Consider the following 17538-nt stretch of genomic DNA (forward strand, 5'->3'; position numbering starts at 1 on the left):
ATGTGACTGGAAAGATCATCCGGGCCCCAGAGGTAAAGCATATAAAACTAGTAGTCACTCAGCGGTTTGAGCAGAAGAGGACGTGATTAGAGGTAGGGTTTAGGATGACGCAGAACACCTGCTAGCAATGCATCAGATTAACCAGACTAGAGAGACTGAGCGATGTGGGCTACAGCGATGCAGTAAGCACAGAGGGTCTAAATGAGAACAGAAAAGAAGGAAAGGACCCATAAGATTCAGAGAAGGAGAAGTTACAGGTTCTAGCAATTGCTGAAACAATCAAGACTTCAAGTCTAAGCATCTGGAGCGTGGTGGTGTCACGGTGGGAAATAAGTTAGAAAAAAAAAAAGAGCAGGTCTGGTTCGATACAAGAGGATTACTGGTTCAGTTTTGAAGATTTTTATTCTGTGGTATTTGGAACATTCAACTGAAGGTGTCCAATAACTATTTAGACTATAGCACTCAAGTTCTGGAGAGAGTTCCAATCTGAATGATTTAGGAGTCACGTGTTGGAGGCCATAGCTAAATTCAGGAAAGAAAAAAGCCATCTCTCCTTACCTGTGCGGACAGGGTGGTGGGTAAGAAGAAGAGCATGAGCAAGCACAGAACCCCGGGGGAATTTACATTTAGGGGTAATACAGCATGAATGTAAGGAAGTAACAAAAAGATGCAGAGACGATGGTGTAAAGCACATAGCAGAGAACTTGATTGCTCCGTATCACTTTTGGCAAGGCAATAATACGTGTGTCCAGACTGATTTCTTTTTTTTTCTTTTTTTTTTTTAAAGATTTTATTTATTTATTCGACAGAGATAGAGACAGCCAGCGAAGAGAGGGAACACAAGCAGGGGGAGTGGGAGAGGAAGAAACAGGCTCACAGCAGAAGAGCCTGATGTGGGGCTCGATCCCATAACGCCGGGATCACGCCCTGAGCCAAAGGCAGACGCTTAACCGCTGTGCCACCCAGGCGCCCCCAGACTGATTTCTTAAATCAGTTTGGAGATTGCTTCTGCTCTGTATTTTTAAGGATAAAATAATAAATAGCTACTGGGTGAGGATTTTTCTCCACATGAGTCTTAGAAGATCCCTCATTAGGGATTTTCGATGTCATCTATCTAGCCAGGAAAGTTTCTAATTGGTATTAGTTGTTGCTAGTGCGTATTACTACCAAAGCAAGACAAATTTTCAAATCTAACTTAACGTCTGTTTTCTATTCATTGCTACTACCAGTTTTCTCAATTCTAGAGGTAAGGAACAAAGAGAATTTAAACAAATGTTCTTAGGTAATGGTGGCTTCCAGGTCCATAGTCACTTTAGACTGTTTGAAAAGTAAGAAATGATGTTAAAGGTCAAAATTGACTCCTTTATGTTTTTGTACAATACACATATATATATGCACACACATATGTGTGTGTACAATACCGTACAATAAATTCATGTGTGTATATATGTATCTCTACGTGTATGTGTGTGTATATACATACACAGATTCAGTCATCAGACTCTAGTACGAAGTGCATTTTACTTATGCTTCAGTAGTGTCAAACTGTACCAGTGAGAATAACAACAGAGCATGCAAATCATCTGACAGAGATAATCTCTACTGACCAATGAAATAAAAATATTACATTCTTTGGACTCCCTCCCTCCAACTTTTCTTTTCCTTCAATCAATTCTTATTAATTAAAAGCTCTCTGGCCCAGAGATTTTTTCCTGCTTCTATGAGCTTCTCACAAAATGCTCATCCTTAGGTATGCCTTCACAAGATCAAAAATTTTTTTAAAAAGATTTATTTTGGAGAGAGCGAGTGAGCATGAGCATGAGTGGAGGGACAGGCAGAGGGAGAGAACCTTCAAGCAGACTCCCCACTCAGCACAGAGCCTGATATGGGGCTGGATCCCATGATCCCAAGATCATAACCCAAGCCGAAACCAAGAGTTGGACACTCAATTGACTGAGCCACCTAGGTCCCCCACAAAATCAAAACTTTTCAAGCTGAAATGACCTGACAAATTATACAGTCCAGTGACTTTTTATTTGTATGGATCTCAAGGGTTACTGCCCAAAGCAATATTTATAAAGTAGAAAGTTTAAATAGTATCTAAAAGTTAATACTGTTTTTCAGTGGGAAACGTCAGAAACTCTCTGTATAATAAATGTGTGCGTGTGTGTCTGTGCGTGGGTGTATACACACCTAACAATATCAACCAAATAACGAGTACAGAAAAACATTTAAGTGCACCTTTTCTTTTAATAAAATACTTGCTTAGACTCTTGACCACTTTCTCCTCCTCTGGCTTCCAGAACCTCCTGCTGGTTCCTCCACTACTGTGATCCTTTTTAGTGTCATTCACTGGATCCTCATGTTTTCCCTCTCCCTACAAGCTGGGGTTTCCCAGAACTCCAAGCGCACTCCCAGGGTGACCTCAACCACTTCCACAGCATTAGGGATTCCCATATCTGGGCTGGAGCTATTCAAATCCTCTCCTTCCTCAGGGTCAGTGCTCTGGTTCAGGGCCCCATCATCCCTTACCTCTACACTATTAAGAGCTCCTAACTGGTTTTTCTACTCAGTCAGGTCTTCACTTTGTCATCCGATTTTATCTTTGCAAACAAAAATGTAATCATACTGGGGCACCTGGGTGGCTTGGTCGTTTAAGTGTTTGACTCTTGGTTTGAGCTCAGGTCATGATCTCAGGGTTATGAGATTGAGCCCCGCATTGGCTCCACATTAGGCATGGAGTCTGCTTAAGATGCTCTCCCTCCCTCTCCCTCTGTTGCTACCCCCTCATGCTCTCTCTCTCTCGAATATATATAATCTTCCATTAATAGCCTTCAATGACAGTCGATGCATCACAGATGAAGTCCAAGGTCCATAACATGTCATATTAGCACCTTTTCAATCTTGAAAATATATTCCTGACAGGATAACATTTTTGAAAGGTCAATGAATGATTTTACAAACATTTTCTTTACCCCCACAGCTTTCTCATTTCAGTACTAGGGCACTATGCAGTCACTGTCTGGAGGGAGGTCTGCTGCACCACAAAAAAAAAAATAATAATAATAATAGTGCCTAAGTTTTTTCTTGGTTTCTGTGCTCCTGAAGCCTTTGCCCTTGGGGACTCGAGAGTATACAGAGCATGACAACGTATGTTGATTAAATGTCATGAGGTTGAGCTCCACCCTTTTAGACTAAAGATTATCTCCCACATACTGAGAAGAGACTCAGTAGAGAAGTGATGACAGATCCCTCCTCCATGAATAAGCTCAAATATGACCTCTTCTCAAATGGCTTACCTTTAGTAGAGTGCCTCATCTTGTCACAGAACTCCAGAGTAACTGACACATGATTCAATTTACTAAGTCAATGCTCGAAGTATGGTGAAGTACCGATAGAAGGATCGATATCTATCTCCTCCTCCCACTCCCATTGGCGTGAGCCCCTGCAGAACCGGACTTAATTATCTTTGTCTCCTCAGTACACAGCCTGCTCTAACTGCTGTAACCTAGCCCGTCCCAAAGGTTTACAAGTGGTTTCACAGGGCCACCACACATGTAGACCATGGCTCAAAATATTCCATCCAATCATTCTATTTTGTATAGAAGTGTCTCATATAAAATTAATAAGAGATATACTGAACCAGTACCTTACTACCCAAGCAAGACTTCAAAGAAACCTCAGCTGAACAGCACCCACCACCATGACTAAAGACTCCATACCATTCAGGGATCACATTACATTGCATTTTTATCTGATCCAAATATCTCAGTATGTTTAATAATTTTACCTACTGAACACTTAAGAACAGTATGAATAAAAAGTATGAGACATAAATACATCTGTGATTTCCTAAGTGGTAAAAGGAGATTGTATTATAAGGGTGATTTTCAGACCATCTTCCACTGAGCCTTCACGTTAGACACTATTTCAGACACCAGGGACACACCTAGGACAAGAAAGCCATTTTGTTCTAATCTTGTTGGATTTCTGTGCAAGCAGGAAATGCTTTTACTTTCAGGCCCAAACCTTATGTGACAGGGCACCACTGCTGAAATTTCTAAGATAGCTTTTCCCAGGAACTTCCTCTTTTCCCCCCTAGGCCTTTCTTCCCATTTGACAAGCTGTAATAAACAAGTAATCCAATAAATCAACAAGATAATTTTTCAGTAATAAATCTTGAGGCAAGTGGCAATGCTTTAGTGACTTTCAAGTGGGTTGGGGACAAAAGGTCTTTCTGAGGGAGAAGTGAATGATAAGAAGCCCTTACAGAGAGATGGGCAGTTTCTGCAACACCCCAAGCCAGGAAGGAGATGGGAGTGCTCAGAGAATGGAGACAAGGCTTTCATTAGGTTCATCCCATTTCTTAAGTATCTAAAATAGGTCAATTATTATCGGTGTATCATTTTTTATGCTGTCTTTATTATATACTGTAGAGATGACATCTTAGCTAATCTACTTTTTGGCTTGAAAAAGCATTATCCTAATAATCACCAAAAAAAAAAAATCTGGCTACATTATACTACTATTCTAGAAAAAGTAGCCATATCTTAACTGTTAATACAAACTTTAAAAACTGCCACACCAAACAGTGTACTTCCAAATATGTTGGAATTGGATACTCAATTTTCCAGAAATTTACCTCTAAGAATTTTTCTAGTGAAATGGTTAGGGGCAGAGGAAAGCCATGAGCAAATGCAAGAAAACAGATCCATTATGGAAATTTTTATGAAATAACTTAGAATTCAAATATTATCTATCATTCTATTTTGAAGCATACACAACACTGGCCTCGAGGGCACACATGGCAATGTCTTCCCTGTGTACATCAAAGTCTTGAAACACACACTCGAGATCTGTCCATGATTTACACACTCATAGTTTAAGCAGCAAAATACAGATATTATTTTGAGGATAATTTTACAGATAGTCTTCCTCTTCCTCATGAGTTTTAGAGCAGGGGGATGGAAATGATAAATATAATGATAAACATGAAAATAAGCTCTTTCCGCTCTTCCCCTTTTTGTCTGAATTATGAAATTGTACTAGATTTTGAGTGACTCACATTTTCTCCACTCCTCAGCCCACAATGTGGTAGGAGACTAAACAGAACCAACCATAATACAGTTATGGAGAAAGAAAAAAAGTCATCAGTGTGGATGTACCATAAATGGAAACATTAGAGACAATAAATAATCTAGTGCTTATTGAAAGATTATCTCTGGCTGATAACCACCACAAGACATGGAAAATATCCTCTGTGTCCCTTAATTTCTGAATCAGCTTGTCACCTTCAGTGTCTTCCTTTCTGGGTGTCCTTCTGTTTCCTTCAGTGTGTGCGCTTGGGACCAGTCTGCCTGGGCTTGAATCCTCATTACCAACTCTATGACCAGAGGCAATTTAAATCTACTCAACCCTCTGGACCCCTTTCCTAACCTGTCAAGAATAAGGAGTCAATACATGTAATGTACTAAGAACAGCACCCAGCACATCTTAAATGCTCAACCAACATTAGCTTTTGTTATTGCAAACGACTGAGTCTTTTCTCAAGGCTTAAGGCTCCCACTCTATTTTTCTCTACCTCTTATCCCAGGAGGCTTAACATCCCTTCCACTCAAATATTGCCAACTCCTAGTCCTTTTCTGTAGGCCAAGATTCAGTCTTATTTCTTCAACTGCCTGGCTGTCATTTACACTTGTACCCAACCTGTCACCTTCAACACATGTCTAAAATCACAATCGTCTTTATCTGGGCTCATTTCCAGAGAGCTGTCAGTCTTATGAGGAGGATGAGAACTCACAGAATACCAACAGAAAATCAGCAGTCATTAAGTTTTGTTCACCAAAGTTGTACAACAGGACCAGAGAGTTCTCTAGGCCCGAGTCATCAGAGATTTTCGGGAAAAGGCAAATTCTAAAAACAAGGTAAAGATAGATGGGAGTAGGGTGTCAAGAAATCAGGTCCACAACAAAAAGAGCAGGACAAAGGCCAGTGTCTGATAATCAGGACAAGACATCAGGAGAAAAGAAAAACCCCTCGTAGGGGTTTATTGTAGCAGCAGAGAAGGATCTGCTCACTCCAAGTATTTAGAGCTGTCTAGGTAAATCCAACATTTAGTGTTAAACTCTCAGGCTTTGAAGAGCCTTAGGAAATCCAAGTCTCCTCTACACAAGGATTACTTCTTGTCCAACCAGGAGGCTCTGGTCCTTAGTCTACCCCCATGGAAAGGTAATGAGGTTTTCCAGGGGGAGGACAAAAGAAGAAAGGTCAGAGTGTCAGGGGTCCTGGGAGTCCAGCAGACTGGCTCTCCCTCCAGAAACACCAGAGAGCTCGTTTGCTCTTATCTCTAGGGCCAGCATCAAAACCTTTGAGGCTGTCGCCACAAATGATCTGATATCTGGGAATCTGAATCCGCAGACAAGCAGGTTAGTGACAGGGAACTGAGTGTCCCAGACTAAAAATTACAGTAGAGATTGCACGTTGCTTTTGAAAAGACATGGAAGGATATACAGCAGGGTAGTGGCAGTAAGGGGTGGTGTTGAGAGAAGGATATTAATTTATTTTTTACTTAATATTTATTTTAAAAGAATTTCTCTTGTTACATAGAACATGTTTATTTTGTGCAGGAGAGAGGTACGATGCTGACCAAACCTGGTCATCACCTCTTCTTGAATGCCTCCCATGATTCCTATATATGGAGTCAGGTGCCCTTCATGTCCATTCCCAGGTATTTTGTATATATCTCTGCATCACAGCACTAATATCTGACTGCATTTTTTGCTTCATGTGTTCATTTCTTCCACTCTACTAAGTTTCTTGGGGGTTGGGAATGAATACTTAGGACATGTACTGTGCCTGGCACATGGAACAGTTTAACACAAGTTTACTGACGTAACAATTGAAGATAATAACTCCCTATTCAATGCCCCACCTCAGAGACCGGTGATCTTTTACTGGCAAGAGTAAGAAAGTAAATATTTTTGGCTTTGGGGACCATATGGTCTCTGTCATAACTATTCTACTGTACCACTGGAGTGTGAAAGTAGCTACAGAAAATATGCAAGTGAATGGGCCTGGCTGTATTCTATTAAAACTTTATTTACAGATACTGTAATTTCAGTATCATATAATTATCCTGTGTCACAAAATATTCTTCTTCTTTTGACTTTTTTCCCCGAAGATTTAAGAATAGAAAAACCATCCCTTTAGCTCACAAGCAGTACAAATTGAGGCAACAGCCCAGATTTGGCCCCTGGGCCATCGTTTGAGGACCCTTACCTTCCCAGAAAGGCATGGCTAGTGGTCCACAGTGACTAAGGAAATGCTGCTGAAAGGGACAATTATCCACATCTATAACAGGGACTGAGTAACTCTAGGTATGTCCCAAGATTAAAACAATAATAAAGATTGAGTATCACAGAGTTCTATAAAGATGAAATGATATAAAGAACCACATCACCACTGCAAGTTATGTAGGTTCATTTGTGAGGAACATGAAAGCATGAGTTTACTGACAATATGACCACTTGTTGAGTGCTTTTTTTATAAGTAGGCCCCATTCTGCGAGCCTTAAGTGATGAATCCATTTAATTTTCACAACCACTCCATGAAGTGGGTTGGTCAACATTTTTATAGACAAGGAAATTAGAGTATAAAGAAATCCCCTAACGCTTAAAACTAAAAAATGGTAAAGGTGAGGGGTTTTACGGACAGGCAGTCCAATTCCAGACCCTGCTTCCTAACAGTTAAATATGGTACCTCCTAAGAGCTTGACAGGAGCACAGTTTTCCCAAGATCAGAAGAGTGAGCTAAATGGGGAGGATGGGCAAGGAATGCAAAGTGAACTACAAGCCCAGCTGGAAACCATATGATGCAGGCATGTATGAAGAAGCCTGCTGTGACCAGCCCATGCAGCCATTATCCAGCCCGGGAGACTGCTGGTCTCTGCAGCAGGACCACCGCCTGGGAACTAATACACGCTTATTAGATAACTAAGCCTGACTACTGTCCATCCCAACATGTCTACAGGAGGTAGACATAGGAATGATTAGTTCTCCTACTTAAAGAAATCAATTGTTTTTTCATAAAGTAAGGGACAATTAATATCTGGGTGATGAGGATATAGTGTACAAAAAATGTTAATGCAGGGTTAGTTAGTTTTTTTTTTTTAAAGACCACTGGACATTACAGTAGTTGAGTAGCTGAGGATCAGAATGGGCACAGATGGGGGCACCTGGGTGGCTCAGTCGGTTAAGCATCTGCCTTCAGCTCAGGTTATGGTCTCAGGGTCCTGGGATCAAGACTCATGTCAGGCTCCCTGCTCAGCGGGGAGTCTGCTTCTCCCTCTGCCCCCTTCTTGTGTGCTCTGCCTCTCTTTCTCAAATAAATAAATAAATAAATAAAATCTGTGCACAGATGTACATATAAGGTCTGCTGGGCTACCAGAGAGTACTATAAGATCTGATTCTTCCACTGTAACGTAGTAGGAGAACTCACTCCAAGGAATATTGCCAAATACAGCATGCATAGGAACCAATAAATTTAGAGAGCATCAAGAACTTCCTTTGGGTGAATGGTACAAAAGGAAGGTGCCATTCCAAGGTGGCACATCTTCCGGCAGCTCCTTCTGAATGCCATAATGGGACATAATAAATACATAGGAATCCTTACGTAGCTCAGACATACTATAAAATTTTCTGGCCCAGCTCGTACCTGCATTCACAGAATTGAAGTAAACCTGCCTCAAGGTAAACAATGTGTTCTTCAGAATTACAAAGAAGGGGTTCCTAGGACCCACTGACAGGTATCAAAGGATCCATAAATACCCCCAAATTTGTATGAATATTTATGTGCACATTTTTGGGGAAAGGATTTATAACATTCATCAGAGACTTAGACTTGAAAAAGCTATGTGAGTATCAATGTATTCTCAAACAGGCATTTTCAAAAGTCCTACCACTTTAGCACCCACCAGGTTGTAAGTCTTTGGGAAGTTTAGTTTAAATCAATCTAAGCTCGACCGAAGGTGACTTGAGAGCTCAGAGCTATCAACCAGTCCCTCCTCAATCAACTGTGAATGTGAGAGTGTGTGTGACACCCAAATCATTTCAATAGTCCATTCACTTTCCCACTCTACTGGAGGACTGTTTTAGATCTCCTTTATCAGCCAAATGTCTTACTTCCTACTTCACTGAGAAAACTGAAGTAATCCCAAGAAAACCTCCACAAATTCTCACCTCCTCATCAACCCAGCTTTGGGCACTGGCACTCACATGCTCCCTATTTCCACCTTTTACTGTGAATAAGTTTATCTGTGCTTCTACCTAAAGCAAGTATTTCCTTTCAGGTATTATATCCCATCCTTGGTCAGGGACATCACGCAAACAAATCTCTTCCCTCTCTCTCAAAACATCATTTTCTTCTCTCTTTTGGATCATTTCCATTAGCATGCAAACAAGCTATTATTTCTTCCATCCTAAAACACACACACACATGCACAAATACACACACCCAACTTCTCTTAGCCATATTTCTCCAAAGAGCCCAACCTGTGACAATACCCAAAATTAAGTTTCTGGTATTTACTGCCCAAACCTACTCTCTCTCCACCCTCCTTATCTCAGTTGATGATAACTGCTTCCAGTTTATCCTGTTTCCCAGGCTACAAATTTTAGAATCATCCTGGACTCTTGTCTCTGACACCCATTTCTATTATGTCAGAGAATCTCATAACTGATTCCTACTTATCATTCAACGTCTAGATTAGGTGGTTCTTTTATCTCTTCCTGAAACTTCCTGGGATCTTTCTGACTTAACAGAGCTGTCTTTTTCTATGTATATCTGCCAGCACTTCCAATGGGGATTCTAACGCTTGTGAATATTATCTTCTCAAACTCATTATGAATATGAACTGTAGCTCAGATCTCTCCATCTCCCACACAAGTAAAACCACTAGTGTATTTAATAAGAGCTAAACATCACATCTAAGTAACAGATTTTTCTTTAAGTTTCCAATAAAATCAGTGCCACAAATAATACTTACTTCCATTAGTTATGTTTATAAAAGATGTGTTTCCTGAAATTCCTGCATTTGCAAAGCTATCTGTCATGTCTCCAAAAACCAGCATCATGAGGGGGAGTGCAGCTCCGTGGATGATGGCAGCCATTGACCCCACCAACATATAGAACCTATCAAGCCAATTTGAGTAGCGAAACTAAAAAAAAAAAAAAAAGAAAGAAAATGTAAAGAACAGGAACAATTAGCAGAGTTTCATGGATAGTTTGCTCTACTTTCCAAATATATCCAAAATCCTAACATTTCTCAGACTACTCCTACTACTACCATCCTGGTCCAACCTAAACAATTATAACAGCCTAATTAGAAATGGGCATTTGATTATTCTATTGAGTTCTGACCTACTTTTTCATATTGGACTCAGTTTGTCTTCTTTTCTTATATATGAGGCTTGATGAGAGGGATGGGACATTCTGGGAAATTGCAAGTCTTCAATGGTACAACTATAGAAATATGTATTCGTTCTGATTTCCAAGAATAGAAACCACTTTTCATCACAAGATTTTTTTTTAAAGATTTTATTTATTTATTTGACAGAGATAGAGACAGCCAGCGAGAGGGAACACAAGCAGGGGGAGTGGGAGAGGAAGAAGCAGGCTCATAGCAGAGGAGCCTGATGTGGGGCTCGATCCCATAATGCCGGGATCACGCCCTGAGCCGAAGGCAGACGCTTAACCGCTGCCACCCAGGCGCCCCCATAAGATTTTTTTTTAACCAAGAAAAATCTTGATTGCCAAAGGCCCCTCTAAGGGCACCACTGAGGAAATATTTTGCTGCCTTATGAAAGTGGCTTGAGTAAAAGATCTGCTGCATAATGAAATTAGCATGAATGTAAAGTGGTTTGAATGCAATTAGGCCTCAATAGTAAGAAGGAAGAAGGAAGAATTAGTTATATGCATGCTTCCCAAAAAGAGATTTCCTGAAAAGATAGAATATGGCCATAATGACTGATAGTGTTGATGTGCCTATCTCTTTAATCACAGGCAAGTCAAAAGTGAAGACAGGGGGCGCCTGGGTGGCACAGCGGTTAAGCGTCTGCCTTCCGCTCAGGGCGTGATCCCGGCGTTATGGGATCGAGCCCCACATCAGGCTCCTCCGCTGTGAGCCTGCTTCTCCCTCTCCCACCCCCCCTGCTTGTGTTCCCTCTCTCGCTGGCTGTCTCTATCTCTGTCAAATAAATAAAATCTTTAAAAAAAAAAAAAGTGAAGACAGACCCATGGATCCAGAAAGTGACGAGAAGACAAGAGTAAGGGGAACAGGCTCAGGGCTCTGTGATAGCCCACTTGAGAAGCAATCAATACTTCTATATAATTCAAGGAACTAGTTAAGGACTGAAAGAAAACCAAATCAAAGAAAACAGAAACAAAAACAGAGACAGAAGAAGCCTTCCATGGGGGTTTGCAGATAAACCCCAATGCAGGTAATTGTCCTGTGGATGCATGAGGTACAGTCACCAGGTTTGTAATCTAGGGAGGAAAGTGGATTAAAAAAAGAAAAATCACAGGTCTAGGCAGGGAACATAAACCAAAACAAAGATCAAGATCAGGTAACATGAAAGACACATCAGCAGAAAGATTTTAGAGACAAAGCGACAGAAGCCAATCTTGAAGTTAGCTAAAAAGGAACTTACAGGAGTAATAAGTAGGAGTAAGTATTACATTGACAAGTGGAGAAATAAAGAGCAGAATAGTTCTAGTCCACGAAGTAGGAAAGAATTAGTAAATCTGAGTTGTAAAATTAACAAAAATTCAGGGTGCCTAGGTGGTTCAATTGGTTAAGCGTCCAGCTCTTGGATTCAGTTCAGGTCATGATCTCAGGGTCATGAGACTGAGCGCCACATCAGGCTCTGTGCTCAACGAGGAGTCTGCTTGAAGATTCTCTCCCTCTGCCTCTCCCTCCACATATGCTCTTTCCCTTTCTTTCTCTCCCTCAAATAAATAAATAAATGTATATATTTTTAATTAGCAAAAATTCAAGTTTGGTGTAAGAACAACAACTAATATATACTTAGGTGTTTGCATTTAAATTTTTTCTAGGGGCTCCTGGGTGGTTCAGTCAGTTAAGCATCTGACTCTTGGTTTTGGATCAGGTCGTGATCTCATGGTTTGTGAGCCTGAGCCCCGCACTGGGCCCCACACTCAGTGTGGAGTCTGGGTGAAGATTCTCTCCCACTGTCCCAACAAGGAACAGAGCACAAAGGTCAGCCCCCTCCCTCCCTCTCTCTCTCTCAAATAAATATTTTTATTTTTTCTAAAGATTTTCTTTATTTGACAGAGAGAGAGAGAGAGAGCACAAGCAGGGGGAGCAGCAGAGGGAGAGGGAGAAGCAGGCTTCCCGCCAAGCAGGGAGCCCAACATGGGGCTCGATCCCAGGATCCTGGGATCATGACTGGAGCCAAAGGCAGACACTTAACCAACTGAGCCACCCAGGTGCCTCTAAATAAATATTTTTTAAATAAATAAAATAAAATATTTCTAGCTCATAAAAATGCAATCAAGTAAGCTTAAGTTAAAGACATATCCATAATTGATAACATCTTCTTCTTTACAAATTAAAACAGAGAAAATATGTTTTTTGGCATTTTTTTCTTTTTCTTTTTTTTTTTTTTGAAGATTTTATTTATTTATTTGACAGAGATAGAGACAGCCAGCGAGAGGGGGAACACAAGCAGGGGAAGTGGGAAAGGAAGAAGCAGGCTCATAGCAGAGGAGCCTGACGTGGGGCTCGATCCCATAACGCTGGGATCACGCCCTGAGCCGAAGGCAGACGCTTAACCGCTGTGCCACCCAGGCGCCCCTGGCATTTTTTTTCATATTTCACTGAAACACGGGCTAAATTTTGCCATTATTTACTTTGTCTTAACTAAGCATTCACCCACCTCCTTAAAAAAAAAAAAAAACACCAATAAGGAGGAAGAGATGGGCAGAAACCATTTACCTTCTCTTAGAGGCTCGTTTAAAGTAGATAAAATATCAAATTCCTCGGTAGAGGAAGAGAAAATAGTTGATATACAAGGATTTCTCTTATCACCACTCCCACGGGATATTTTACTTCCAAAACTAATCACTGGCCATAATTAAAACAAGCAGGCCATGAATATAAATATTTACTCAATGCCTACCCAATGACGAATCAAAGCCTAAATACTAAAGGTTTAAGTCCTGCCTTCAAACGGCTTAAAGAAAAGGAGGAAGGCAAAGCAAAAAAGTGTATGCAATCTATATTCTGCATGCTAAAGACAGCATAGTGTATGCAGTAAAGCAGACATAAACAGAGCAAATGGTCATTTCCTCCTTTGTGGAAAAGCTTTATAAAGAAGGTTTTGCATCCTCCCAGCTTTGAAAGTTTGGCATGTATTAGAAGAAAGAAGGAACACATTCCAACCAGAAAGAACAGCAGGCAGAGCAGTATGCTCAGAGAAGACTGGGGTCTGAGGTGGAAAAGAAGTAATAAAAAGCTGATCGACAAAGAAGCACTCTTCAGAGAGCTAGGGCAAACCAGAGGAGGCAAGAGTTTGGAGGGAAGGGACACAGGGAAATCTCATTTTGTGCTATTTGATGGCTCATCCTGGAAATGCTATCCAAGAAGCACATGGAGAGGGGCGCCTGGGTGGCGCAGCGGTTGGGCGTCTGCCTTCAGCTCAGGGCGTGATCCCAGCGATCTGGGATCGAGCCCCACATCAGGCTCTTCTGCTAGGAGCCTGCTTCTTCCTCTCCCGCTCCCCCTGCTTGTGTTCCTTCTCTCGCTGGCTGTCTCTCTCTCCGTCGAATAAATAAATAAAAAATCTTTAAAAAAAAAAAAAAAAGAAGCACATGGAGAGAATTCAGAGTTTGGAACGCAGTTTCATGATACTAGCGTATATAGCAGAAGTCTTGGGAGTTGGAGGAGATCATCCAGGAAGAGAAAAAGAGTGACTGCAGTTAAGAATAATTGAAAATGAAGTAAAAGAGACAGCATGTTGACCGTCCTTTTGATGATCTTGGGGCAAAAGAAAAAAGCAAGAGGACGGGAACCGGGCAGGGAAGAAACATCAAGGACAGACTATTTAATGAAGTCTCACACATGTTTATGGGTACATAGGTCACAGAGGTGATTGGTGAAAATACAGGAAGGAAACTGAAATGGGCAACATCCTATAGAATAGAGGAAACAAATATTTCAAGAACCTGAGGAGAGGGAACATTGGTGGATGCTACACCTAATGGGTGAAACAAGATATCCCACGATGCCCCAAGATCACTCATAGCTTCAAGGGGGTAGAGATCCTTTTACAATGGAAGAGTCTGATCTGTCATCACCTTAAGCAAGTGATCAAACTTAGTATTATAAATACTCTGACATTTGATATTTCCAGATGTGATGAGACATGAAGTACACAGCATCCCCTACACAATCTTACCACAAAATATTTAACATGAATGTATTCATAACTTTCAGCATATTAAAAATGTAAGCCACAGAAGAACAAGTGAAATGATGCCATAAGGAAGAAATAAAAAGAGTCTAGAAGGTGAGACATTCTACAGGACAAATGGTACTGTCTCTTCAACATGTCAATGTCATTTTGAGAGGGGAGAAACTTCTAGACTCAGACGACACAATATCTAAATGTTGTCACTGACTAGATCCTGTTTGGAACAAATCCATTGTAAAAGACATTTAGGGGATAACTGAAAATATTTGAATACAAACTGGACATTACATAATATCAAGGAATGAGTATTCATTTTGTTAAATATGATCATTATATTATGTTTTATTAAAAACATGTAGGAAAACATGTAGGAAAATTTTTGAGGTACATCAACAGGCAGTTACGTATGAAACATCACAAAATGTGTGACTTCAGGTGAAATGGGAGGCAAAATGTTAAGAGTTGTTAGATATAGACAATGGGTATCTAAGCATGAATTTTATTGTTCTACTTTTCCATATGTTTGAAAGTCTTCAAATAAAACCTGGTAAAGGGAAAATGGTTCCCAAACAGGCAAAGATACATTGCTTCACCTCAAGAGAGAAGGGATGAGTTAGGAGTAGTCACAGATATAAACAAGTTCCCAAGAACAAGGACAAAGCTGACAGAGTTCAGAACCTCATGTTTATTTGTGACATGAGGCAAGATTGATCTCTGAAGACAAAGCAGTAAGATTTGAGGAAAGTAGTAACACTAGGCTGAGTAGCACAAAGGACTCAGTGAAATGTCCTAGCTCTATCACTCACTAGGAAGGGGAGTTTGGGGAAAATAATCTCTTAATAATATCTCAGGATCTACATTTATAAAATGAGGAAAATATTCATACATGCAGCAAGCCTCGCATACTGGTTGTGAGGATGAAAATGAGAATTAAATAAACTTTAATTAGGTATACAATATAATAATATTTTATATAAGCAGGTAATGTTACAGGTGTAGAAAATATAAAAATTAACACGACTTCAGTAGTTTATAGTGAAGGAGACAAAAAAAATGTTGTAACACATCAGGTGAAATGTAAGACAGAGGCCTAAACTAATTATAATCAGAGCCTTTAAATACAAGAAAATAGAAAATGTTTGGCTAGATACTGATAAGGAAGAGAGGAGGGGTGAGCCAGAACCACAGAGAAGGAAGGCTGATACACAAAGGAGAGTGGTTTAGGTGATATTCAGCAGGCTTGATGGTTAACATGCCCGTACCCTGGTGCCTGGGTTGGAGAAGGAAGTCAATGAATCCATTAATTTATTCATTCATTCAACATTCAAAAGATATTTGTTAAGAAACTAATAAGGGTCAGGTTTGGTTCTAGATACTGACAACAACAGTGAAAAAGATAAGCTACCTGTCGTCATATAGTATACACTCTAATGCATATAGTAAAAGGGGGAATTGATGTAGTCAACATTCACTCAGTATCTAAGTTCCTATACTAAGCATTAGGAGTACCTAGTGAAACAAACATACAAAAACTCCTTCTCTCGTGGAGCTTAGATCACAATGACAGGCAGGGTCAGCTGGCTTAGACTGGCTGGTCTGAGAAGACATCTGAGCTGAGACCTCAATGACAGGAAGGATACAGTTAGTCACTGGATGATTTGGAGACTGAGCCTCCCAGGCAGGAAGAGCAAATGCAAAGGTCCTGTGGTGAACAGAAGTTTTGTGTATCTCAAGGACCAAACTGAATTATCACTGCGGCAAGAGCAGAGTGCAGGAGATTTGTCTGCAACGAGGTCAAAGGTGAGCCAGAGGACAGATTACACAAAGCCTTTATAGCCAGAGGAGGGAGTCTGGGTTTTACTCTAAACTTCCCAACAAAATGCAAAGGAAAGGCAGGAACTGAGGAGATTTGATGTGGTTAATATAGATAGAATGGCTTTTAGAAGAGCAGAAATGGAGTAAGGGGACCAGCAATAGAGAGTGGTTGAGAGAGGAAAGCCTTGACCAGGTGTGATAGGCAGAATAATGCACCTGCCCCATAAACATGTCATATGCTAATCCCAGGAACCTGTGAATGTTTCCTTACATGGTAAAAAGGACTTTACAGATGTTAAGGGTCTTGAGATAGAGTGATTATCCTGTATTATCTAAGTGGACCAAATGTAATGACAAGGATCCTTACAAGAGGGAGCCAGGGGGTTCAGACTCAGTGGCAGGAAAAATGATGACTGAAGAGGTTAGAGGGATACAGGAAGAGGCCATAAGTCTAGGAGGGCAGACAGCCTAAAAGCTGAGGTGGTGGGGAGGAAACATTCTATCTTAGAGCCTCCAAAAGGGATTCTCCTCTTCTGACTCCTTGATTTTAGCCCAGTGAGACTTCTGGCCCCAGAACTATAAGGTAATAAATTTGTATTGTTTTAAGACACTGAATTAGTGGTACTTTATTACAATAGCAATAGGAAATGAATACACAAAGTCTGAAAAAGATAACAAAGATAAAAGGCTAAACTAGAAGGAATCAAAAATTGAGGTTGAAAAGTTGAAGACTGACACCTCTGAGTTTACAGCTTCTTAGATGGGAGTCCACCCAGGTGATAAACCCAAGGTCCTTGTTCACAAGTGTAATTTACTTAAGCAGAGTAGGAGTGAAGGTTGTTGGAATTGAAAAGGTCAGAGAACATCAGGCCTAGGAGTCATTATTAAGGTTACCCAAACAGAAGAATAATGAGAGCATAGTTGAGAGAAGTAGAAGTAATTAAATGCCAACATCCTCAATGGAGGAACAAAAGTAACTACAAATTGGTAAAGGAAACCATTGCAAATGGAGAGAAGATACTAAAACTGTGTGGAATGGAACTCAAATGAGAAAGAAGTTCTGCATGAAAACAATTTGGAAATGCCTGTGTGAAAGTACAAAAATGTACTGAGTTCTGGGATAAGGGGTTAAGGAACTCTAACTTCACAGACTAAGATGACAAAAGAACAAAAGAGATAAGAGAGGGGCACCCAGGTGGCTCAGTTGGTTAAGCATCTGCCTTTGGCTCAGGTC

The 17538-nt window shown here is 40.5% G+C and overlaps 1 protein-coding gene across 2 annotated transcripts in view; it reads right to left on the reverse strand.

The window, feature by feature from the left end:
* Positions 1-17538, reverse strand: part of ABCB1 (ATP binding cassette subfamily B member 1) — a 100615-nt gene that overhangs the window by 71881 nt on the left and 11196 nt on the right. For both annotated transcript variants that reach the window (XM_019809991.2, XM_034667264.1), the window contains one exon: positions 10043-10214. In XM_019809991.2, the coding sequence (XP_019665550.2) occupies positions 10043-10214 (172 nt within the window). The remainder of the gene's footprint in view (positions 1-10042; positions 10215-17538) is intronic.

Source organism: Ailuropoda melanoleuca, chromosome 1, assembly GCF_002007445.2.
Source record: "Ailuropoda melanoleuca isolate Jingjing chromosome 1, ASM200744v2, whole genome shotgun sequence".
NCBI classification, from domain to species: domain Eukaryota; kingdom Metazoa; phylum Chordata; class Mammalia; order Carnivora; family Ursidae; genus Ailuropoda; species Ailuropoda melanoleuca.